The sequence below is a fragment of the Parambassis ranga genome, chromosome 14, assembly GCF_900634625.1.
Source record: "Parambassis ranga chromosome 14, fParRan2.1, whole genome shotgun sequence".
NCBI classification, from domain to species: domain Eukaryota; kingdom Metazoa; phylum Chordata; class Actinopteri; family Ambassidae; genus Parambassis; species Parambassis ranga.
The window spans coordinates 16227468-16253397 of record NC_041034.1 but is presented as its reverse complement, the minus strand read 5'-3'; the positions used below and the strand labels follow the sequence as shown (position 1 = coordinate 16253397).

The following is a 25930-nucleotide window of genomic DNA, read 5'->3' as shown; positions in this document are numbered from 1 at the left end:
AAACTGTTTTAATATTTTGTCAAAATATGCGTCCTGTATGCGACACCTGCGACAGCGGACCCACTCCATCGATCCATGGAATGACGGACATTCCCCACACTTGTATGAACACGAGAAAAGTATGCTTTTGGAGTCCTGTCGGTCTTTGGATCCTCATACTTGTGCCAGCAGGTTTTTGTACAACATGAACTACATCCAACGTAAACAGCCTCGCAGATGAGAAGCTGAAAGAAATAGGTGAAATAGATAAATAAACGAGCTATTATTTTGAACAGCTATATTTTTATATGGGTCCCTGAACTATAGTTGTGTTTCATATTCAGGTTGAAGGCACAGAGGAAATGAAATGACGACACTGAAATTCACTTTGATCAAAATAACATATAAACTGGCATTTTTGTAACACAAAAATATATTATTATTTGAAAAAAAATAACTATATATTCAGTGTTATCTTCAATTTAGTGGTCAGAAAGCGTGTTTTATTCGGTGGGAAATGGGCCCAAATGTTTGTTTTTTTATGCTGAGCCTGGCTCTAAGGAATGTGTGTTAAAGGTGGCTGCATTCCTTTTATGTGAACTCTTGTTTTTGTGCCTGTCAGCTCACGCTTAAGGCATTTGTATTTGTGTTTTGACTCAACATATTCTTACCCCCTGGAATAACCAGTAATAATAATTAATAACCAGTAAGCCAGTGACATCTAGTGGCTTCTTAGGACATTACACTTGTTTTAACAGTGAGGTTCAATGTTTTGGAGCTCTCTCTCTGAAGGCTAACATAACTGCTTCACATGACTGATGCAGTCCCATCAGATGACTCCATGAATAACTGAATATTGGTATTTTGTAAATTGTTATTAAATATGGTTAAAAGGACTATAAAAAGCTATATAAAGCCATTGCTGAATACTTTGTATATAGTCTGGTTCATGCACTTTTAACATGTGCTTTAGGGCCATTGTCTAAGACTTATTTTATTAAATTATGCACTAACCACCGCCACAGTTCAGCATTAATCTCTGTGTATAATAGTGACTGAAAATGAGAATAAAATTCTATATGCTTGCATTTTAAAAACAACTGTGGAGAAAAAACAATAAAGCACTTATAATTTAATCACATCTTTTATTTAACCAGGTTGTTAAGTAAACAGCTGGACAGACTGAATTTGATTTTAATTTATTGACCACCCCTCAGACGCAGGACAAGGTGGAGGGTGGACTCCTTCTGGATGTTGTAGTCAGAGAGGGTGCGGCCATCTTCCAGCTGCTTGCCAGCAAAGATCAGCCTCTGCTGATCAGGGGGAATGCCTTCCTTGTCCTGGATTTTGGCTTTGACATTCTCAATGGTGTCACTGGGCTCAACCTCCAGGGTGATGGTCTTGCCGGTGAGGGTCTTGACAAAGATCTGCATGCCACCTCTGAGACGCAGGACCAGGTGGAGGGTGGACTCCTTCTGGATATTATAGTCGGACAGGGTGCGGCCATCTTCCAGCTGCTTGCCAGCAAAGATCAGCCTCTGCTGATCAGGGGGAATGCCTTCCTTGTCCTGAATTTTGGCCTTGACATTCTCAATGGTGTCACTGGGCTCAACCTCCAGGGTGATGGTCTTGCCGGTGAGTGTTTTCACAAAGATCTGCATGCCACCTCTCAGACGCAGGACAAGGTGGAGGGTGGACTCCTTCTGGATGTTGTAGTCAGAGAGGGTGCGGCCATCTTCCAGCTGCTTGCCAGCAAAGATCAGCCTCTGCTGATCAGGGGGAATGCCTTCCTTGTCCTGGATTTTGGCCTTGACATTCTCAATGGTGTCACTGGGCTCCACCTCCAGGGTGATGGTCTTGCCGGTGAGGGTCTTGACGAAGATCTGCATGTTTGCACCTGTGAAAATGAGAAATTTATGTATTAGTAATCATATGGTAGAGAGATAAATCAAAAATACATCAAATTCATATTACATTATCACATTCACAATGTATATCCATCTTTATTTTCCTGTGACGAATATACAGTAATTGTTTGTGTACATTTGTTTACACATTCGCCCTTATTTATTATTCTTCCTCATAGGCCTCATTCCTACCTACTGAATAACATAAAACCTCTGGCCGGATGACGGTGATTCCAGCACAAGCGCCATTTTAAAATAGGCTATTGTTGTTTGCCTTCGTTTTATTCGGCTAACGTTACACCCAATTGGACGATACAGCTAGAAAATCTGTCCCACTGTAGCAAATTCACTTTATCAGACGCGTTTCAGACATCATTAAAACTAACGTAAAGACAGAGAGATGTGTATCATTGCAGTCACGCAAGTTAAAAAAAAATATACGTCTAACCATCCTCATTTTTGGTTGCTAGCTAACAGTTTACAGTCATTCTTTGTGAGGCTGTTAGGTAGCTGCTAAAACAGATACAAAGAGCACAATAATCACAATCTATGAACGCTATATTAATATGGATAACGTCCAGAAATAGCTCCCGTAACGTTTAAAAAATTGATGACAGTACTTACAACTGTTTGTTATCTTTATTCGACTTCACGTACTAACACCACCCTTTGACTGCAGTTACCGAAGGAACAGGAGTATTTATACTGGACATACTTCATCGACTGAGGTTCATCCGCAATTGAAAATAGGTCCCAGAAGACATTCGATTGTTGTACTTTTTAGATGACGCAAAAGTCTACAAATAGCAATTTTACTTACATAATTAAGACTGAACGGTGAACCTGCCTAATGTAATGTTGATAGATAGAGGATGTTTATAGTTTATTTATTTAATTAACAATGCCCTCATACTGAGCCGTGGGTACCAGCACTAGTGGCTCATTCTTCTAAATTCTTCTTACCTTGATACACAGGCGTAGGAGAGTCTTCTGTCAGCAGTGCTATGAGTTAAATGCCTCTGGCAGGATTAACCCCTGATTACGCAGATAATAGGTTTGAGCCAGTTTAGCTGTTGGATTATATAGTGAATATCACAGCACAATCTGGTGCAATCCATAATCCAAATGGCACTGTTCTTTCAGGAAAAGTTAAATGTTACCCAATCTAGAAGGAGCCAATTAATTGTTAAAATTCTACAACACAAATGTGGGTGTGGGTGTATTTTTTCTCTCTCTAACATTTAGTTATTGTTTTCTGTCAGTTTGTAATTCAAAACCCTCTCAGGGAAAAAAAATCCTATAAAATTATGAAAGGTTTGAAGGGATAATGTCTGTTCAATGTGAGATATGAACATATCAGTGAACCCCTGCACAGTTTTCCTGTGAAATGCCCTGGGCATTAATAATCATATAAATAAATAAGTAATTGATAAAAACAAACATAAAACCATTGTCCTTACTTTTTATTTGTTTAGAATAACAATACTCTTCCTGGTGTTTAATTCTCTAATCCCTTTTCCTTTCCTCCTAAAACTTGTTACATTCCCAAATCAGTAGATGGCGCCACATCACCACAAATAAAAATGTCCTCTTCGTTCCACAGTAAGTGTACTGCAGAACACGATCTGTACTCTAGTTGTATTAATTGCTAAACAGACCGGTGCTGTTTCATACACTATTATTGCAATAACTCTGCATGTAGACCAGACGGCAATGAATTTCTAAGTTTCTTTTACTGCAAGAGGAGTCTACTTTTTATAACCTTTAGTATTTCTGGGCCTTTTAATTGCAAAACATTTCACATCCCCTTTACTCCCTATATAAATACTTTCAGTTGTTAACCCTTTTAAGTACTTTTAATGACAGCATTAATCTCATATATATTCTTAAATTTGATTTGACAATTTTAGATGTGATGTTGAGATTACTACTACTTAAAAAAATTAGCATCTACTTATCAAAAATGTCACATGGCTTTACACTGATGATCTGCCCTAATGTTGCTTAAAAGTTATTGATATGAACCCACAAAACTAATAAAAAGCATTCATTAGTTTTCCCTAATGCTAGGTGTGGATAACTACACTCCATCCTGTTAGTTTTATTCAGGCAATTTAAGACAGACAATAGCCAGTTAAGTTCAATACTTTATTGAGTATAGTTCACATTTCAGTCATGTTTAAAACTTTGTAACAATTTTTAATGTGTTGACTTAATATCATTTTATCATGGAATCATTTTACTGGCCACCTCTCAGACGCAGGACAAGATGGAGGGTGGACTCCTTCTGGATGTTGTAGTCAGAGAGGGTGCGGCCATCTTCCAGCTGCTTGCCAGCAAAGATCAGCCTCTGCTGATCAGGGGGAATGCCTTCCTTGTCCTGGATTTTGGCCTTGACATTCTCAATGGTGTCACTGGGCTCAACCTCCAGGGTGATGGTCTTGCCGGTGAGGGTCTTGACAAAAATCTGCATGCCACCTCTGAGACGCAGGACCAGGTGGAGGGTGGACTCCTTCTGGATGTTGTAGTCAGAGAGGGTGCGGCCATCTTCCAGCTGCTTGCCAGCAAAGATCAGCCTCTGCTGATCAGGGGGAATGCCTTCCTTGTCCTGGATTTTGGCCTTGACATTCTCAATGGTGTCACTGGGCTCAACCTCCAGGGTGATGGTCTTGCCGGTGAGGGTCTTGACAAAAATCTGCATGCCACCTCTGAGACGCAGGACCAGGTGGAGGGTGGACTCCTTCTGGATGTTGTAGTCAGAGAGGGTGCGGCCATCTTCCAGCTGCTTGCCAGCAAAGATCAGCCTCTGCTGATCAGGGGGAATGCCTTCCTTGTCCTGGATTTTGGCCTTGACATTCTCAATGGTGTCACTGGGCTCCACCTCCAGGGTGATGGTCTTGCCGGTGAGGGTCTTGACAAAAATCTGCATGCCACCTCTGAGACGCAGGACCAGGTGGAGGGTGGACTCCTTCTGGATGTTGTAGTCAGAGAGGGTGCGGCCATCTTCCAGCTGCTTGCCAGCAAAGATCAGCCTCTGCTGATCAGGGGGAATGCCTTCCTTGTCCTGGATTTTGGCCTTGACATTCTCAATGGTGTCACTGGGCTCAACCTCCAGGGTGATGGTCTTGCCGGTGAGGGTCTTGACGAAGATCTGCATACCACCCCTCAGACGCAGGACAAGGTGGAGGGTGGACTCCTTCTGGATGTTGTAGTCAGAGAGGGTGCGGCCATCTTCCAGCTGCTTGCCAGCAAAGATCAGCCTCTGCTGATCAGGGGGAATGCCTTCCTTGTCCTGGATTTTGGCCTTGACATTCTCAATGGTGTCACTGGGCTCCACCTCCAGGGTGATGGTCTTGCCGGTGAGGGTCTTGACGAAGATCTGCATACCACCCCTCAGACGCAGGACAAGGTGGAGGGTGGACTCCTTCTGGATGTTGTAGTCAGAGAGGGTGCGGCCATCTTCCAGCTGCTTGCCAGCAAAGATCAGCCTCTGCTGATCAGGGGGAATGCCTTCCTTGTCCTGGATTTTGGCCTTGACATTCTCAATGGTGTCACTGGGCTCCACCTCCAGGGTGATGGTCTTGCCGGTGAGGGTCTTGACGAAGATCTGCATACCACCCCTCAGACGCAGGACAAGGTGGAGGGTGGACTCCTTCTGGATGTTGTAGTCAGAGAGGGTGCGGCCATCTTCCAGCTGCTTGCCAGCAAAGATCAGCCTCTGCTGATCAGGGGGAATGCCTTCCTTGTCCTGGATTTTGGCCTTGACATTCTCAATGGTGTCACTGGGCTCCACCTCCAGGGTGATGGTCTTGCCAGTAAGTGTTTTCACGAAGATCTGCATGTTTGCACCTATGTAAGAAATGCACACCAAAGGACTTGGTTACAACATGGTTACAATCAGTGTTTTAACTATGATTAACAGAAGACACATTACATGTAAACAGCTTTATTACTAAAGATGCAAGTTAAAACTTCAGATATGTGACATTAAAAATTCAGCAATTCTAGCAATTTTCACACACACTCATTCTTGGACCAAACTTAATCACTAACATAATGAGTGTCAGTTCAAGGAAAATTCTTTGCAGTCACTGGAATGCACGGACATGACTTAATGCTGAGATGCCAGCATTCAGTTATCTCCAGCTACTGCTTGTTTGTGGATCGTCCCGCCTTAATTGTGTGAAAAGCATACTATTGGGTCGACATCAGGTGACTGACTTGGCCACTTTTTAGTCCTCATGTTGAGTGCCAGTGAACCCCTACCAACTGTAAAAACAGCTATAATTTCTGAATAGTTAATGCCACACATTTGTCAAAACCCATGAATAAAAGCAGAAAGTCTAGAGTTCGCTGACATCACATGCTTAGTTTAAAATTAAGTGTGGTACCATAGAGGCAAAATATAAATAAAATCGTAATGTTCCGCTATGTTAAATCAAATTAAGTGTCAAAGCCTAAAGGTTATAAATGTATGTGAGAAACTCGAGGTTTCGGTGGCCCAGCAGCCATTCCAGGCCGAGCGCCATTTTGAGATCATATTGACCTTCCTTTTGTTCAGCTGACGTTACCATCTAATGGACGATGCTGGAAATGTTGAGTCATTGCTGTAGCTAACATTAGCTTGCCCTCGACAAACTGATCGACAATAAAACCTACAGAGTATCGGTAAGTTTGCTGTAGCGAAACACATTTATATAGATACATATATATATATCCATCTACATGGCTTAATGTAAATGTAAGACGTAGTATTTTGCCGTTGTGTAGGGCAATTCTAGTACGTTTCTACACGGAAGTAATGAAAAATAGGCTATTAAGAACACCATTTTTAGTTCAGAGCATAACAGATGTAAAGAGATATCAAGAATAAAAATACTTACAAATAACGCAGCAAAAGTCTGTTTTCTGGTTGAGCTTTAGCGCTTTCTTTCGGCTCCTGCTGAAGAACTACTGCAACACCGTCAGACAATGTATTATATACACACACAGCTGCAACGTCATCAGCTGATAACCATCCGCATGGAAAAATAGTTCCCAGTGCCCTGAAATGTACTGTTTTAATTCACAGAGTGTAGATTTACAAAGGTATCGCACACAATAGTCATTTATTTACCAAAAGACGTAAATATTTTGTCAATACTAAAACGTTCGAGTGCGATGTTTCGACATATCTCTTACGGCGGAATGATATCTCTCTACACTACGGCTCTGGCTGTAGAATTTGCTAGAACCTCCGCAGCAACAGGAACCTTCTGTGAGCTTTTGATTGGATGCTACAGTTGTTTGTTTGGCCGGCGATTGGCTGCTGTGATACAGTAAGTAATGTTTGACTAAGTTGTGTTTATGACTGTGAGGATATAACACGGAGCAGTTATACACGACCTAAATAGACAATATCTTATATACTTTACGATATAATAGTGTAGGCGGCATGTTAAACACCTTTACGTTATATTACACTCATTGATATATCAGAATTGATCAAGACCGAATGACTATTTATCTGTCTGGCACGCAAGAGGGACATGTGCGGGCAGGACTTTGGTTGATCTCAATCAAACGTGACTGAGAGCAGATGGAAACGTGTTTGATAAAGAAGCTACCAGCTGTTATAACAGGAGGGCAAAGTATTTGAGGCAAAGATGACTTGGCCTCCTTTACCGACCTTATTTGCCATATACTGACACGGCACATCTAAATAAAGAACATATTAATTTGCCTACCTCTCCCCAGAAATAGGCCATTTAATGAAAGGAGCTTCACTTTGTAGTTGTGACCAGAAAGTGCACGATCATGACCTGAATACAGTGGAGTAATGTTTAGTAGGACCGATGGGCTGTTTTTATTTACCTACATGAATAACAATTTGTTTTCTTACACAAGACATTATATGACTTTCTAGCATTATAGCACATTGTTATATTTGTGGCAGAGGTGAACAGCTTAATATTATACTTTCTATTTATACTTTTATTGCTTGATCTTGTTACCTTAAGAAATATTATGCTTAAAACTCCCACAAGGTAAACACCAATCAAAGGTTAAATGCAGATCAGTCAAAAATCTTTTGGTGATATGTTCTTGGAATGACATAGTTAATTAAACATAATGAGCATATGTAATATAGGTCAACAATATTCACATTGAATCACCACTTGTCCCAGATAAGATAGAAGATTTGTGTGTAACTTCATCACTAGCAGCTTTTAAGTACTGACCTGTGCACACTTTTACTTCTCAACACCACCACAGATAACCCTGGCACTGTAAACTAAATTAAATCAAAGAACAGCCCAGACAGGGGGGCTATAGCCCACTGGTGTTTCTATTTTAGGGTCATAGATATGATACAGCTTTGAGATTCTTAATTTATGTATCTGGGTCACAGCATTCCCATACCACTCCCCTTCAGTACCCTGTCATATGACACCCAACCCATGATTCACCAACACGCCAGTGTTTTCCAGCACAGGGCTGGGTGTCTGGCCGAACTAGTTCAACCTCTAAGGAATGTGTTTGTGCAAGTCTGCTGTACTTTGCCCTGCCTCTTGCTTAGAATTAACTATGGCGTTCCAGAAAGAACATTTCAGGAAGAAGGAAACTGCTCTAACTGAGCATTTTGGAAGCTTGTGCTGTTGAAATCAAACATGAAATCAAAGTGCTCACAGTTTGGGACAACAGACTTGACGTTGGCTTTCAATTAACATATTCAATGTTTAGGGTCGTTGTAAGAGAGTGAATCAAATGTGTTGCAAGTTAGATGTTTTTCAAATGTAAATGTGACTATTATCTCATTGTAGCTCATTGTGTTTTTCTTGGCAGGGCGTTTGGAACATTTTGGGTGGGACGCCCAGCTCCACGTCAACAGGTTTCGAAAAAAAACAAGTCACACCTGTTTCACCTGAACTTTATGTGAGGCCTGAGTAAATACATTCTAATTGTATAACTTGAAGTAAGGAACAAAGGCATATTCCTCCCAAATATTACTTATGGAATGGAGCTTGTGAAACATACAGGAGGCTGTCACTGTGGGGCTATTAGATTTGAAGTCTGGAGTTCCCCAGATCTTCATGTTTTTCATTGCAAGTATGGATAATTAATTCAATCATACTAAAGAAAGAAATGCATTTTTTAATCTAAATATGATTTATATAATTATAATTTATAATAATTTTCCTACCTGTTTCTCCAGCTGTAGCATTTGTACAAAGAAACAAAACCACCATTTCATTGTTCCACAAAATCAGTTGACCCTCTTACAGGTAAAAAACTCTGCCTCAGACACATTTGTACAATTCATTTTAAAAATGAAACTCGGTTGCGATTCTTTTTTTTTTAATCTTCCCAGGGGAAAGATAATCTGACCACGTACACATTTAACACTCACGTTGCTAAACACATGTTCTGTAAAACCTGCGGGGTTCAAAGTTTCTACACTCCACGCTCCAACCCTGATGGATATGGTATGACCTGCAGACACAAGACAGTCACACCATCTCATGTTGTTGTAAACGTATTTCAACATACAGTGTTTACTCTTAACACTCTAAACTAATCATCACAAGAGCAGACTTGGTATTTGCAGAAAACAATAAAGCTATGTTCTCAAATCTCTGTCAAATGGGTGTCACTGAAATAAAAAGCCAATGGTCTGTTTAAATACAAATAAACTGACTGTCCTTTGTTTCTGTCTTTTCCCCAGGTGTTGCTCCACACTGTCTAGATCCAGGTACTGTGCGGAGTGTCACAGTGGAGAAGTTTTGTGGGGAGAATTGGGAAGAAAGCATGCAAGCTCATAAGACCATCACAAGCATGTCTAAACCTGAAGCAAATAAACAAACAACACTGCTGTGATATAAGAATCACACTTCTTAAATCCAGTTTATATCAGAAATCTGTAACAGTACTGAAATAATACAACAAAAACCCTCAAATATCCAGTGTTGATTTCATACAGTGTTACAACCTAAAACAATAAAACAGTTTTTGTAGCAAAAAGACAGGAAGTTGCTAAAAACATCATTTAAAAATAATTCTCAGCTTTGTTTATGGAAAGTGCTTAGGCCCTTTAGAGTTGATAAAGTATCAAATTCATTCATACGTGTAGCAATCAGTGCAGACAGGATAAACAAGATCTTTAATAAATCTTCAGGTTCTTTGGTCCTTGTGGAATCATTTGAAAGGTGTTCACAAACATGTATCGAGAAAAGGTGATGTAGAGATAACGAAACCACAGCAGCTGACTGCGATGACACAGCATGGCCGCCTGAAAAGGACAGAGAGGTGTCAAAGAGATAATGTAACCCTTGGCCCGACATTTTCAAATCTAATCTTACAGCCAGTGGCGGTCATGATCCGATGCTTGCTTAAAAACACACATTAGCTTCAGTTAATATCCTCACTGCACTCCGTTGGGTTTGTTAACTTAATCTCCCACTTCTTTGACAAATACTGTATACTGCACATACGTTTAATGTGAAGTGCTAAAAATATGTGTGCCTTCTAAGAATGGACAGCAACATGCCTTGATAGCAAACTGTCTATTTGGAGGCTTACTTTGGCTTGCTTGTATCCCTGTGAGCCTATAATACAACAGAGACACGAGGGCAGCAGCCAGCTGATGGGAAGCTCCAGGAAAGAGATGTACTTCCTGAGGAGGCCAACAGTCACCAAGGAGAGAAAACAGCAGTCTGGGAGTAAAGATAGAGAGTTGTTAACTAGGTCATAGCCCATAATAAAAATATAGACTGTTAATACAACACTGGTTGTTTCGAGTATTTTGTGCAGCAGGATTTTGTGGGGATGTTAAGGCTCTTAAAGCTGTAAGTAATGTGCTACAGCCAGGTGAAGAGGCTTAACTTTGGGCTTAACTCTCTCCTGCCTCCCTGGAGCCTACAATAAGACCACTCAAACAGGTGAGGTGTAGATACCTGACAAAAACTCATTAAACATTTACTGCACCCTAAAGAATGTGGCCTCCTAGTGTTATAGTATCTTCCAACCACTCGTGTGTTTCATCAATTTTCATATAATTTAATGATCTGATATGATTTAGTCTCAAATGTTCGTGTGTATGTGTGGGCTTTAATGTTTACTCTGCTAACAAGGCAGCTTGTTCTGCTCTCACTGGCCCACATTTTCTTTCACATTCAGTTCATGAAATATAATAAGAGCTTTGAGGAGCAACAGAAAGTGAAATATAGAGAGTTGTTGAACTCAAAGAGAAAGACACAAAACATAAAATGTAAAATATGTAAAAATAAAATGGGATTAAAGAGCTTGAAACTATGATTTTATGAGTGGTATGTTGAGGGGAAATTTGTTTGTCTAATATTCAACAGACAGACCAAAATGAGTTGAGACATAAAAACCATGCTGTCATTTTGGCCAGAAGAGGGTGCTGTGCATTAACAAACTATCATGTCTGAACCAGTCTTTACAGGACTTTCCAGAGCTCTTAAATCTAGCCTCTGGAGCCGGTGCTTCTCATGTGACAAACTCATTTCTCCCTAGTCTGGCTGTGAAGCATTTTGATTTACAGTGTAACCTAAAGCTCAGTTCTGTCCTGCCTGTGTACTCTTCCTAATCATATGTCACACATATAGTGTAAACTGTTTACACTAGAACAGCTGGAATCAGGTCCCTCCATTAAGGAACGTATCTAGGAGAGATCAGTACAAACAAAATATAAACCTCTTACAAGTTTCCTTTCTGTCAAACATACCATCAGTCACTTGTCCAGATGCAGCAAGATGTCTGTAAGGAAAACATAAAAGCGTCAAGCAATGCGGGCATGGTCAGATGATAAGATAACACATTTTGTGATTATGTAGCCAAGAGTTTCTGTCACGACAACAACTGGTGAAAATGCTGCTAAATTCTGTAATGCTACTATTCTGTATGTTTTGGGTCATTTTATTGGTTCCTCACATTAGTGGCAACAAAACAAAGTTAGCATGTTTACAAAAACAGCAATCTGCTGAGATTTTAAGCACCATAAAGTAGCTTGTAGTCCCTCTGGGTTTTGGCCTAATGGGAATCATGAGATCAACAGATGAGGCCTACAGACTGACGTTGATACGCTAACTTGGAGAAGACCACAACTTACTTGGCAGACAGTTAAATGCAATGTGGGGACCATGATGTTCATTCTATGGTGCAAAACATTTTTTCTTAACAAACAGTCTGATGCAACTAGCTTGGTTGGCCTCTCCAAAACCAGAGCTGCCCTCCCACCTCACCACTTCAGGGACAGGATTTACTGCTGCTCGCTGGGAGCAGAGCCGAGTGCCTCTGAGGACTCTGTTTGGATGACCTCTCAGCTATGTAACAGACCAATTCTGAAAAACATGCTCAGTGTGTGTGTGTGTGCATGCGTGAGTGCGTGCGTGCGTCTTTGTGGGAAAACATTTGGAGAGATGGATGTTGATGTGACTAAATGTTCTGCCTTTTCCTGGACAGAGTTTTATGGTTGTGGAGTGGGCTGGTTTCTGTGTTTAAGCCACATAATATCCATGAGGATAGCATCTTTAAGTTAAACAACCATTTTCTGATGGTTTGTACCTGACAGCTTTATGGATGGCTATGTGATTGGCATGACCACTCACTCCTCTTCCATCGAAGGTCAGCACCTGGAACAACAAAATATCCCATTGTGTGGGTGAGAGGCCAGAATCTGGGTATCTAAAACTGAATTTAAATAAACAGAACAAAAAAAGGGGGGGGGGAGAGATTTTTCTTGGGTTAGTGGAAGGGTTTCTGTGTCTGAGTGTGGAGCTGCTTGGCAGCTGACAACTGATATTTAAAAACCTTTTTCTGCGTGCATGCTTGCACACCAGAGGAAACAGGTAAAAAAAATCAGGTCAAAGGGAAAAAGGAAAAAAACAAAAACTTAAGCATTTGCTGTGCTCTGGTGTATATAACCATGACTGTGTCTTTGTAATCAGAACACAGCACATATTTTATAGGCTATATATATAAGGTTTATACATGGAACAAGAGAATGACAAGGTCCTAGAGCAAAGAAATGAAACTAATTTCAGGAGATAGAAACTGAACTAGCCGTTTGTCTCTGCCTGCATTCATTAGGAAGGATGTGTTCTCTGTGACCAGAGGTGTTTTTTTTGCTGCTGAGCCTGACAGGATGGGAGGAGCTGGTGTGTTTGTATGCCGTCTTTGATAACAAAAAGTGATCAGCAGACGCTTTACTTTCTGTCTGTAACAGCAGTGAGTATTTTTGCCCTTGTTGAGATAGACCAGATAAAAATTCTTTGAAACTAAATTTGCCACATTCCCATTAGCTAATGGCGCAGAACTGCACAATTGGACGATAACAATCTTTGTGTAAACACCAAAAATGAATCCAAACTTTCTGCTGCAGCAGAGAACATTTCCCCTGGTTTTAAGGAGGCTCTGGGCTGAACTGAAAGAGGAGGTGGTGGCCCGACAGGATTATTACACAGACCGCAGTCAAGCTGGGATAATGATCTAGGAAGCTGTGGTGCCAAAACATATGGAAGAAACAAAACAATACAGTACATGAATTTCTGACACAGTACGACAGGAAAATTGTGTGTTAACACCAAACAGGAAATGTCAGAGAAGTCACTGCTGTGAAAGGCAAGGATTTAAACGCAGAGCTGAACATACCATGTTGAAGGAGTGAGCTCGTATTTGCTGTACAATTGCAGAGCAAACCACTGAGATGTTCCATTCTGCTTTGGGATCATCTGGAAGTTTCCTGCAGGACAAAACAAATACACTTGGTTATTGAAACAGTTATTTTTACAACAGTGTTGTACTTAGATACAGTGGTGCATCTGTGGACTTGTGTAACTTTACTACAAGTTAAGTCTGATTTCAGCCCCATTTTTGTGCACACTAGTACAAAATTAATGCAGCGCCCGAAAATGGAATGCAAACATGAGTGCTGGGAAGTACAAAAGTGAAGGGTCAGAAGGATTTTAGCCTCTTGTTCATCTGAAACTACAGCCCACAGGCAACACAAAGTACACACCAAACATCAGCAACCCACTCTCTTGGCCCAGTAAACATGCAAACACTCCCTTTTTGGAAGTATAGGTTTCTAAGGTTGTTCAGTGTTCTCCCAAACTCATGAAAAAAAATGCAACAAAATGCTTCAAACCTACACTTTGATATGATTTTATTTGTGTTAATGCAAATATGATAAGAGTGCGAAGGACATCACCACATGTAGCTTTGCACTGACTAATGGACAAATTCTGTATGTGAAATGATAAACGGGTATTGGAGCTTTGGACTGTTGCCTGGTAAAATGTTGATGCCACAATGATTTTAAAACTCTCTGATGAGTCAATTAATTGAGGACATGACCAGCACAATAACAGTTATTGAAAGCCCAGCACGCATGTATACCTGAGTGCATAAAATAGGGGTGTGTCAACAGTTGCTTCCCTCCCCGTTGTTGCTAACAAAGAGCAAGGACAGTTGAGCTAGTGGAGGGAAGTGATGGATTAAAACACAAATCTATTGGCTGTCATTGATGCGAGGGTCAGGCTTTGGTATAAAGGGTGAAGGGGTGTGGTGGGGGGGGGGGGGGGGGGGGGGGGGTCTGACTGTGTCACAAGGAGGGGTGGGGGTCAGGGGTTCAGAGACAGTTTAAAACTGTCTGTCATTGAGTGAATGCACTGCTCTGACATTTTGATACCAGTGACCTATATAATAATAGGGCTACATGTGTGTTGCACAAGCAACCACACAAACCTTTTTTTCTCCATTTCTCTATGGGTTATGATTAATAAAAGACCTGTGAATCTAAACATGAAGGACATGAATATTTCCTCCTGTAATATTATACCCAGCTACCCATGTAAAATTTGTTCCCACTGCTGCATTTATTCATTTATTATTTTAGGCATTTTGCCTTACAGCTTGACAACCGTAGCTAAGCACATGTAGCTGCATGGAGGGAGGGAAAAAAATGAACAAAAGATATGACACCTGACCTTTCTCGAGCAGGATGCAGGCTGAGTGTCAGCTTTGCCATAGCAACCGCACAAAATGTCCTAAAGTAACCTCCCTAGCTCCCCGTTGTAGCTTTGCATGTGGATGTCTAATTGCTTGCAGGCATCTGTATGCAGTTGTTGAACTTTGGCCCAGTTAAGGGATTCAGTGTGTGCGCATGTGTGTGTATGTGTGTCAGAGAGGGCTTGTTTAGTCTGGTCACATGGACCACAGGCCTGTGAAACTGCCAGACTTCTGTCCACACAGTCAGATTATGTGTCCCTGCGGGGTACGGCGGTGATGCCACTACAGGCTGACAGTATGCACACTGTTTACATCCAGTAACACAGTAACTGCAATATTGTCTGCCGTTTTATGCATCTTCACATTTAATAATTTCACATGTACCGTGCCGTTTACCTCCTGACAGTTTTTGCACAATTATTCATTCTCTGCTGAATTTGCACAACAGCTAATATATCACACATGCACATGTATGTATCTCTACTTATGCATTCATAGTTTTATATTTTATGTTACTTTTTGCTCTTCTCAATTGCTTATTTGTTAAATTCTATTTTTTATTATACCTCAATCTTTAATGGCATTCAGTGTTGACAGCCAAGTAAGAATTTCATTCATACCTTGCTGTGCATATGACAATAAACACTTTGAATCTTGAATCTCACAGAATCCCACTGTTAATGGCAAGCCACAACTATATTCAGTGACTGAAACCTTGTTTCTGCTCTGTGGCTGCAGGTTTTACCGATATTAACACATGCTTGAGATGACAACAATGGAAATATGTGGTTGTTAGTGTTGTTTTTAGGTAATCACTGCAAGACCACAAAGAAAACAAAAACCAAATGCTGGATGCAAAATACTTTAAATTTTAAAGCCACTGTTTGCCCATATAGAGTCCAGTGTGTGGTGCTGACGAATCTATCTAGAGTCAAAAGCACAGCCAGAGGTCAGCGGCAGGGCTGGAACATCTCACCACAGTTCACTGTGCCCTGCCATGTGCTTATAAATCAGCTAAGGCTATTTTTACCTCTGATCAATGTATATTTAAACCTTGCATGGGGACAGGATGTTACTGCAGTGAATACAGCTATCCTTGTACTGAGCTCTGTGTTTATATCCCTACAGAGAATCACACTAATCCTATCAAAACCAAACAGATTTCATTTTGTGGTTTAGCTCTGAGAAAAGATTTTGCATACATTCAAAGTGTAGGGGAGTTCGGTTACAGAAGTCAGACAGAAGGGAGGTGGGTGAGACGGAGCGAGGCCTCGGCTCAGTCTGATGTTTAATGTAATGAAGAAATGGAATAGTTGGATTTGTGCAGTGAGCAGCTATAATCGAGTCCAGGGAGCAGACAGAGGTCAAGCCAGAGCAAGTGGAGAGGCAGCAGAGCGTGCTCAGATCGAGCTTGATCACAAAAGGCCCCAACATGCACAGGGGCCCCAGATACTGTCAACACAGCTGTCCTATTCAGTAAGCATTAAAGGGAAAATCCTATTTTAAAACTGAATTCACGTGTTATTCCTGTCATCTTGGAGAACAAGGCAATAACTGCGAGTGAGCGAGACTCGCCCAAATCTGTCATTGTGAAAACTGTCCACGTTTGTGACTTTTGTAGTGAAGAAACTCCAGTGGAGACAGTACATCACACATAACAGCAAGAGAGACCATGATCATGCATGCAGTAAGACAATGTCAATGTCCATTTTCAATGTCCATTTTCATGGCACAGCAAATGCTTTGGTTAATGTCTGAATTACAAAATTATAGTAACTTGCTTGGCAGCACAAACCAACACATTTAAATCTTACAGTTGAGAGCTTACTATTGTATCACATAAAAAAAATCTAAGATCCTGAACTGGGATTACTTTACTGCAACAGTGCTTGTTTCAGGCTTGACATTTTCTTTGACGACATCTACTGTACTACTGTATACAAGCTACTATCTGTCATTGTTATACAACCTATTATCCATCTTGTGAAGTATGCATGAGTTTGTAAAGAAACTCAACATACAGTGATTTTGTGTCTGTGGCTCTATCCATGAGTAATTTCCCGAACTACTGAAACTCATAGGACCATTGTATCAAAACAACAGAGGACATAATGTGTTTAGGAACTGGATACAAAGCCCAGTAATTTTCTCTTTTTACAGTTTCCTCTTTGATGATGACATGGTAGATGTTGCCTTAGAAAAACAGTAAATATGAAATCATCTGTGTAGGAAAATTCTCCCCCAACAATAATGAAAATGTACAGTGCTACGATACATGACATGAAGGGCTGTTAAAGGAGATTAACTGCAGGAGGACATCATTAGACTGGAATTGTTTTGGCTAGGTGTGCCTGACACACTGGAAACTGTGTGAATATGAACAGTGCGCACACACTGTCAAGGTTCTCTTTCACTATAATGACGCAGTTGACTGCACATTATTATTATTCCATCACTCTTTCTGTGACAAAAAAGCAGTTTTTAACACGTCTGAGTTTTAATATTGAACCAAATGTGGTACTGCAACTTTTTCTTTCTTTGTGCACTGATTTGAGCAGTCAGAGAAACAGGGAGAGGCCTTAGGCTCAGATGTACATCTGTACATACTTCAGCAGAGAAGGTTAGAGAGCAAAGCCAAAATGTGGCTAGCCATGTACAGACAACCAAGAGAGTTTGGAATGACCTACATTAGCAGTACTTACAGTGTTGCCAAAATGTATCCCACAGTCCTTGGCAGTGGGTTTCAGCAGACATGAACAAGAGGAGGAGGGGTGAAACAAGGAGAGAGAGAGAGAGAGAGAGCGAGAGAGAGGGGGGCTTGGTGCTGATTAGGTGTGTGTTTGTGCAAACAACAGAATACACAGAAAAGGAAAAATAGGCTACACTCCAGTTCAGCAAAGGTGCAGACAACCCTAAGATCAAAGTTCAGCTATATTCTGTGTGCACAAGATAAACCTGTGAAGTCTGTGCATGTGTGTTTAAACACACACCAGCAATGTTCTCTAGGGCAGACAACCTGGGCAGGTTGCCAACTTATTACTGTGAGTTCCAGGTTAGTGCCAGAGTTCATACATCCTGGCGAGCCAACATGTAGAGACTCACATGCAGGCAGCCCAGAGGTTCTTAGAAACTGCAAACATTTTCAAAGAAAACTGCAGGGTTGCTCCAGAGAGAAAAAAAATCTCTTTTTACCACTAGTTTCTCTGAAACTTGATCTTGCCAATAGCCAGAGACAGAAGACTTTCATTTGCAGGAAATATTCTCATGATGTCTTTTCTCTGAGATGACATACTCAGTTTGTGCTGTCCAAAGCAACAAACACTAACAAAGGTTAAAGTGTAACTGTGAAAATCTGACTCAAAGTTGACCTAAAAAGCACATTGCAAGTCTGGAGGTATGTTTTTAGAGAACTTATTACTTTAAGTATCAGAACATCATCAACATTTCCATTATTTATTTTTTTGTGGAAAAAAAAACAATATAATACAAAAAACAGGCAATACTTCCTAAAAATGTTAACCAGGATATCCAAATAAACTCAATTTCTACTTAGAGATACTGCCTTAAATGTATACTTTGAGCCTGGTTGATTGATTGCTAAGGGCTAAAAGAGGCTCTACTTGCAGAGTGGACACATTTTATTGACTTATACATTAGTAGAAAGTTTGTGTATTATCTAAACTCATGCATCATAAGCAGTGAATAGCAGTGAATAGGTGTACAGATATATAATGTTAATAGAAAAAACAAAGTTCTACTAATGCAGGTCTGGAATTCTTAAGCTTGTTATGGGGTTTTTTGTGACTCATTACTGTCTCTGTTGGGTACTATTTTATTGCCTCTGTGACACATATAAGTAATACATCAGGTCAGGCTAGATCACATCTGTTTTAGAAACAATAGATGAGTGTGATTTGTGGTCAACTCTCTTTTTTGTCCTGACAGACACTGAAAGTGGGTGGGGGGACTCCAACAGGCACGCATGCTGAGATCTAAGTCCTGAACTGCAGGCATCAAATCAAGTAACGTCATTTTTAAATCAGACAATGAAACCACACAAATGGGAACATCATCACAATAGCACTGATTCTTACAGGGATAACTTTCAACAGTGAAGGCAAAATTGCAAAATTGCAATGCTGTGATTTGCATGATGCAAGACAGCTGCTTACTTGTGGTCTAGTATGGTTATACTGGAGGCCGGTATCCCCAACGTGGCACAGCTGTTGAGAAGTTCTTGTTGACGCTGAGCTCCTTGATTGTAGTAGTTTCCTGTGTAATATTTACATGACATATTAATCCAGGTATATACCATAGTGAGTCTAAATAAACCTTCTCATTGTGAATTAAGTAAAGTTTGTAACAAGATTATTTCTGTTTAGAGATGTAACAATTCCTTTCTGCAGCAATATTAATACCACAACCAATGCCACCTCTGGAATTCTGTAAGTTTGGGAGGGTTATGTTTTTATTTCATGTAAACACTGATATGTTTACTCTCTCTGCTTCACCATTACTTATGAAATCCTTTTACAGTCCACTAGAAAAAAGCAACAACAGCTAACACAAGCAGCCATCTTCTGGAATCCTTCTTGTCTAGGTTTATTATATTGACAGCACATAGAATGCTTTTAGTAAGTCAGTGGTCATTAGGTGGCTTGACGTGTATGAAAACTAAATAAAGTGCTTCCTCAAAACTACCTTTCTCTCCAACAGCCCGTCTGTCTTGCAATTAACCTTTCACGTGAGATTAGTAAGATATGTAAGATGGTGCTACGTTTACTGACTGGCGAAGCAACATCACAGTTTTCAGGATGCTGATCTTTCGTTTTCATTTTAAGGCAGTATTTTATGTTTTGCTAACATTTTTCAATATTCTAATGCACTGTAAGTAAAACTAAAGGCGGCTCACGTTAACTAGCATGCCACGAGACTGACAATTCCCCACAACAGTGACTTGTCAGCAATGTTTATGCAAATAAAAGTGTGTTGCCTTCATACCTTTAGATAAACACAGCAAGTGAACGCTGGCATTCAACTCAACGAGTCGTATAATCGTTGGCGCGAAGAACATACATTCATCATCCGGATGCGCAGTTACGATAAGAGCTCTAAAATCAGATCCATTTGACTCTCTGCTAGATGAACTGTTCAATACATGTTTCAACGACTTCACCATCGTTCGCCGATGTCGATAGTAAATGCATTTTATCCAGGCCAAATAGGAGAAAACTACCAAGGCAGCCAGGTAAATACTCATTATTTTGACCGTTACTGTAAGCCATCCGTGTAAAGACAAGAGCCAGACGTGTATTAGTTCCGCGTAAAAAAAAAACATGCAGTTTGTGTATTATTCTAAAAGATAAAATCTAAAGGATAAAATAAACAGTATCATAACATAAGTCCAATAAAACAATGATTGCTCATGTTTATCGCCTCAATTGTGTTTTAAATGATTTAGAGTCTCCGCCGTGTCCTGCTTTATTTGTGCTTAAATCAGTAGTAGATAGATGAACTAATTACATTATCTGTCTATTGGATATTTTTAGAAAAGTTGACCAGGAAAAAGACCAAGCAAGTAGCACAAATAGAGTAAAGTTGGTGTTTTCAAAAAGTAAAAATTGCTAACACCAGAAACACAGCCGTGTTTGAGGGACGCTTTAGTTGTCGTACTGCACTATCCTTGCAGATATATAAAAACTAATATAATTTTGTTTAAAATGATTTACCAAAAAAAAAAATAATATACGGTTTGTCTGCTTTGTAAATGCGCAGATACGCGGTGCCTTATATGCAGACATTTGATATGTAACACCAGCACTCGGGGGTCCAAACGAGTAGGTACAATTTATTCCACCCTGTCAGGACGTCAACCGACTAATGCGGCGCAGCCTACAGTCTGCCCAGTCGTCCACAGCCCATAACCCGCGGATTTACAATCAACAATTGACTCATATTTTTACCTTGGGATACCTTTCTTTCCCATCGGTATATTTTCTAAATATGCGGTGAGTATAAATTCCTAATATGCAGCACAGCAACATGTCTAATTAGCACGCTATTTAAGCGCCCCGGTCTACGTTGAAATCTGCCTTGCAAGATGGCGACGTGGTTGAGAATTCAAAGGTGAAATTCAGGCTAAGTTAGCTAGCTAGCGACAAGAAAAACATCTTAAACATCGAGGCATTACACTGCAGTGCTAAAGTAGCTCATAGTTTTAAGTTAACGGTTTTTATTGTGCGTGCGTTTGTGCATTTCCGGAGATGCTGTCTGTTGTGGAAATAGTCCCATCCCCCAAGATAAGATACAGCCCAATTACGTTTATAGGACAGTATGGTGTTAAAAGACAACAATAACAACACGCAGCAGCAATATTTCTCATTGCGAGGCTGTATCGGGGGCCACAAATGTTACAGTGGGTGGTGGGTTTGCACGGAAATCGTTGTAGAGATCTAAGTAAATGTATTACTCGCTAACTTTAATAAAAACTTCGCTTTTAAACGATGAAAGCTGTTGAAGGCAGTTATTTGTTATCTTGAAATCGCATGCTTCTAAAACCCCATGGAAACTACAATTAACTGTTAAAATAAAAAACAGTTAGGGCAACGGAACACCCAGGAAAGAATGTATGTAGCCACGTTTCTTATATGTGCCTCAATATCACAATAAATATGATGGAGGAGGGATTAAGGTTAAATTGTATTCTGAAGGTCCAATAAATAATTGCTATTATAGTTATCTTTGTTATGAACCCAGGTTATAGTCAGGTCACTAACTAGAGCTGTAGCAGTGTGATACTAAGCATATTAATATCCTAAATAATAATTTGCTTTGAATAACAAAAGGTTTACTGCAGTAATATCTTACTAAACAGGAAACATCTTCTGAGGCATGTTTAAACCAAGGTTCTGTTAGTCATAGCTGGAGCAAAGTTGCACAAAATTGGCAAACCAATCTCTCTTTCAGTGCTACAGCTTAGTTTTTGATATTTAGACATACTTATTACTGCAGCATATTTGGTTATAATATATATTTGCTTCAAACATATTTGACAGCTTCTCAAATTCGACAAATTGCTTTCAGCAGATTGCTCTACCTTTCTTTGGCTAAAAGCCAAAACTTGCTGCTTAATATGATTTTTGATCTCATTTGCATTGGACCTGATTTATCACATGTCCTGTGTTGTCTTTGTTTGGACATATCGGACATAATAATCATGACTGGTTTGTAAAAGTATAATGAACATTGTTTCACTTTGTTGGAAAAATGAAGATGAAAACGGCTAAATTGATCATTATTATAAAGCTGGGTATACCAGCAACATTGACTAATTTCTGTTACACGTCATTTTGTTATTTTTAGTTTTTTTTAATTTGTACAACTAGATGGTACCCACCTAACCCACCCCTGTGGCTTTCAGAGTAGAAAATGAAATAACAGCTTCCTACTCTGGTTATAGTGCCACAGGTTGTAGCTTTTCACACCCTTAAGTTAGCATGATACTATTTTGGCCTTGTGTTCAGGCTGTAAATCTTGTATAGTTAAGTGAAAATGATACAGGCGGCAAGAATAGATTTATATAATGAATCGCTTGAGAAGAATGACAAAAAAGAGCCCAAAAGATTCAAGTGATATTCTTGCTTTAAACTACTATCCAGAAACTTTTGAGTTCAGATGGGAAACACTTACAATGCTTTTGGCTCTTTCTTGGTTTCTGCTCTTGATAAACTAACATGATTCCCAAAATCCAAAATTGACTTTCTATTTACCATCCCAATATTTTGTTAAATTGCAGTAGTAGGCCTGCCGTGATGAGCAATATATCAGTTTATCGCATGCTAAATTAAAATGAGCTCTATAATTTTGCAGGCCGTGATCATTTCCATTTGCATGCTCGTTTGTTTTCCTTGTCTCTCTCTCTCTCTCTCTACCAAAGAGACCGGATGACAAAGGGCTTCACTTTGGTGCATCGTCTCGACTGACCCCTCTTGTTTCCTTAGTGCAGGGGTGTCCAAAGTCCGAGTCCAAAGTATGGCGTGTGGCTTCTGTCTTTAAATGTGTTACTTTTGACCGCCAGCTAAACAGAATAAGTCATACAAAATCAACAGGTAATTCTTATTTTTTAGCAGACCATTGTCAGCTTATGCTGTCTGCGTCATCGCAGTGCATCACATGGTGCTCTAGGGCTTGGACATTGGTTACAGCAACCACCATGATGTGCATGTCCTGAACCAAACAAAACACACGTCCTGAACCGTGACATGTGTACACGTGATCGTGTAACGGTTCAGATTTTTTTTTCCTGAACCATCCAATGTATAGTCAGGTGTGTGATAACTAAACCTTACAAAAACCTTCTCGAAACCTGAAGCATGTTTTTGTTTATTGTTGTTGATGGACACTGTTGCAAGGGCAGTGGTTATGGCTATGTGCACTTTATTGGTATAAAGTGCACATAGCCATATCCCCCATGCAAATGACCTGTTGGAGTTACAACAAGCTTGTCTTTTGTATGTTTCATTTTCTCCACCATCTGCCTCTCACACAGGCACTGCACTACGGAATTCTCCGGTATCAGTAACATATAGCCAAACAATACTATGGCCTTTAAGAATTTAACAGGGCCTGTTCCCGGGTTTCAATACCCACCCTACCTGTAAGCTAAGCTATAGCTGGCAGAAGGCTCAAGGTTATTTGCATTTTATCCCTAAATGTAACATTTCATATCTAAGCAACTAAATATACAAGGCTTTGTAAGATAAGAATATAAGCCTTTCTGTTGTCTAGTCTCCAGCCTCTAGTCTTCTGGAAGTTAGCGCGTACAATAAGAACATGTGGCTTAACAGCTGAGGGTTTGCTGTTATTTAAAGGATATTCTTTGCCTTTGCTAAAATGTTTTTGTTTGATTTTTTAAAAGTGTCTTGTCTTTATAGCTAACCCAACAAAAACTAATAACAGAATATAATACAATCTGTCTGTCTGTCTGATCCAGGTGGTTTGTGTCCCTGACCATGGTGTAGCTTAACTTTGATCTGTAAAGCAGCGACAGCCCGCTAGCACTGAGCCAGGATGTCCAGTAGCTCGGGCTACCCTCCCACCCAGGGGAGCTTCAGCAGCGAGCAGAGCCGATACCCACCACATTCTGTCCAGTACACTTTCACTAGCACACGCCACCAACAGGTAAAACCTTCCTTAAGCATTGTTTGAGCTGACGTTTGTGTTTTTCTGTGTTATAAATGATCTGGCTTTCTTCTGTCGATCTGGTAGGAACCCATGTGTGACCAATGATTCGAGCATAAGAATTTGCTTTGGGCTGGACTAAGTAAATTCTCTCGGCTGGTTTAGGTTCAAGTGTTTTATGTTTCATAATTTATAGAGTATGTCCTATGTCTTGAATGTGCTACATTCTGTCTTGCTGATTTTACTTTCATATACAGTCAGGAATGCTTTCAAGTTCCATGTGTAGTTAGACGACATTCAAATGTCCTTTTTCCCCTTAATTGAATTTGGTAACAGGCAAAATAGCAGTGAGGTTAGGTTTAGGCACAACAATGAGCCTGGTGGCTTGAGTTCAGGTGTGCAGTTAAGGTCTGCAGAATGTTACTGTTGGTTGCTTAAATGAAGATTTTGTTGTAGATATGTGCAATCCCCAAGTGACTTAACAGGGTTCTAGACTAACTTTTAGCACTGGTTACACTGGCACGGTGCACCAGCACAAACGTTAGGTGCACCGTTTCACAGTTAACGCAGTGTTTTGTGTGTTATTATATAACAAAAAAGTTCTTTTCACCTTCTCTTATCATCTGCAGCTACATCTACTTTGTTTATCTGACGGGCCTAGCAAGGCAATATCCAGAGTTTTAGAAATACTGAGGGGGAAAAATTGATATCCATTACAGGAAATATGAATGGGCTAAAATACTCACACATATCATCCTAAAATGAATTTAAACCATGTTTAATGAACACAACTCATAGCACTTATACAAACTAGTGAACAAGTCTGCGTGTCAGAAATCCATACTGAAGATTCCAGTTAATATAGAATTCTTCATTTCCCTGTATCCTTGTTCTCTCTCTCTGTATTTTCTGGCTGTTGCTCCTCAATTATCTCATCTGCCCCCATGTATTAAAAATGATTACATTTATATACACCTTTATTTAATATTTGTGATTGAGATTTATATTTCTTCAACACATGGCTAATGTGGCGGCCTCAGTTTCTCCTGTGTCTCATCTCTTTCTAAAGCTGAGCTCCAGCTGTGGGAAGTGGGAGGGCTGTATGAGAAGTTATGCACACACGTTTCTAGTGAGGTAAAAAAAGTCCGGGCAAAAACTAACTTTGTTCTTGTTCTTTCCACCTCAATTCCCAAGGTGTATTTAACAAGTTTTAGCGCACAGCATTCAGCAAGTCCGTCTTCTTTTTCTGCTTTTGGTAAACTGAGCAGCAGACACGTTTTCAAACGTACGCACACGGTGGTCCAGCCCTTCACTGTTTCTGATTGGTTTAGACCACGATATGGACTTAATGTCTGTCTGTTGTTGAACCACAGGAAGACTTTCAGAGTCACAAGAATGTATAACTAACAGCTGCACCGGTGCAACCTCAGATATTTTTTGGTTGCACCATTGAGAAATTAGGTCGCATGATCAACCAAAATGGTCGCACACTAGAGCCCTGCATAACGGGTAGAACTAAGCAGACAAACAGGAGTTTATGCATGTTGCTCTAGGGCAGTGAGGGCAGAAGTTGAGACATTATAGTGAATAAATAGGCTTACAGCCTAAAAGTGACAGTTAGTCTGAATTTGCAGCCGACATCCAGTGACCTCTTCCTGATCAAATTGCAACTTCATATGGAAAATGAGAAGTCACAGTTTTGTCCAGTTCTCTGCTGTGTTCAATTGGCCACAGTCAAAGGACTCAATTTTCAACTTATTTTTTCCCAACAAAAAGAAATATATCTAGTTTTCTGTGATAATTGCTTCCTGCATTGCCGTACAATGAAAGGTACTTTTAACAATTTACAAATA

General features: G+C 40.1%; 3 protein-coding genes and 1 long non-coding RNA gene across 12 annotated transcripts in view; 2 read left to right on the top strand and 2 right to left on the bottom strand.

The window, feature by feature from the left end:
* Positions 1-1104: 1104 nt before the first annotated feature.
* Positions 1105-9130, bottom strand: LOC114446753 (polyubiquitin-C). 7 transcript variants are annotated; one of them, XM_028422574.1, is made up of 4 exons: positions 6770-6900; positions 5500-5735; positions 1646-1868; positions 1105-1417 (listed from the first exon to the last, which is right to left on the bottom strand). In XM_028422574.1, exons 2-4 carry the CDS (start codon positions 5725-5727, stop codon positions 1179-1181), a joined length of 690 nt encoding a protein of 229 aa, XP_028278375.1. In that variant the 5' UTR covers positions 5728-5735; positions 6770-6900; the 3' UTR covers positions 1105-1178. The 7 variants fall into 7 exon arrangements, with proteins under 7 accessions (XP_028278375.1, XP_028278370.1, XP_028278372.1 ...); XM_028422569.1 differs by lacking the exon at positions 1646-1868 and having other exon boundaries at positions 1105-1645; positions 4137-5735; XM_028422571.1 differs by lacking the exon at positions 1646-1868 and having other exon boundaries at positions 4137-5735.
* LOC114446760 (uncharacterized) lies at positions 7106-9730 on the top strand. The gene is made up of 3 exons (XR_003671778.1): positions 7106-7204; positions 8712-8801; positions 9592-9730. It is a non-coding gene; the product is annotated as an uncharacterized LOC114446760 (long non-coding RNA).
* Positions 9500-20731, bottom strand: pigl (phosphatidylinositol glycan anchor biosynthesis, class L). Its single transcript, XM_028422587.1, has 7 exons — positions 19899-20731; positions 19070-19169; positions 13539-13629; positions 12453-12520; positions 11614-11645; positions 10446-10579; positions 9500-10155 (listed from the first exon to the last, which is right to left on the bottom strand). The coding sequence occupies exons 1-7, from the start codon at positions 20233-20235 to the stop codon at positions 10027-10029; spliced, it is 891 nt and encodes a 296-aa protein (XP_028278388.1). The 5' UTR covers positions 20236-20731; the 3' UTR covers positions 9500-10026.
* The window catches only part of ncor1 (nuclear receptor corepressor 1), a 47271-nt gene continuing 41359 nt past the window's right edge, over positions 20019-25930 (top strand). The window contains exons 1-2 of one of the 3 annotated variants that reach the window (XM_028422563.1): positions 20019-20145; positions 23890-24077. In XM_028422563.1, coding sequence (XP_028278364.1) covers positions 23967-24077 — 111 coding nt within the window. In that variant the 5' untranslated portion in view covers positions 20019-20145; positions 23890-23966. Of the gene's footprint in view, positions 20146-20764; positions 20906-23889; positions 24078-25930 lie in introns of those variants that run through there. The other 2 variants (XM_028422564.1, XM_028422561.1) reach the window with 2 other exon arrangements.

Excerpts from the sequence above, each read along its gene's own strand:
- LOC114446753 (XM_028422569.1), bottom strand. The coding sequence starts at position 5,727 with ATGCAGATCTTCGTGAAAACACTTACTGGCAAGACCATCACCCTGGAG. Across the intron at positions 1,646-4,136 it reads TCTTGTCCTGCGTCTGAGAG|GTGGCATGCAGATCTTTGTG; the intron begins GTGGCCAGTAAA and ends TGCGTCTGAGAG.
- pigl (XM_028422587.1), bottom strand. The coding sequence starts at position 20,235 with ATGTTTTTTTTTTACGCGGAACTAATACACGTCTGGCTCTTGTCTTTA. Across the intron at positions 12,521-13,538 it reads GAGCTCACTCCTTCAACATG|GTGCTGACCTTCGATGGAAG; the intron begins GTATGTTCAGCT and ends TTGTTGTTCCAG. Across the intron at positions 11,646-12,452 it reads GCCATCCATAAAGCTGTCAG|ACATCTTGCTGCATCTGGAC; the intron begins GTACAAACCATC and ends TTTTCCTTACAG.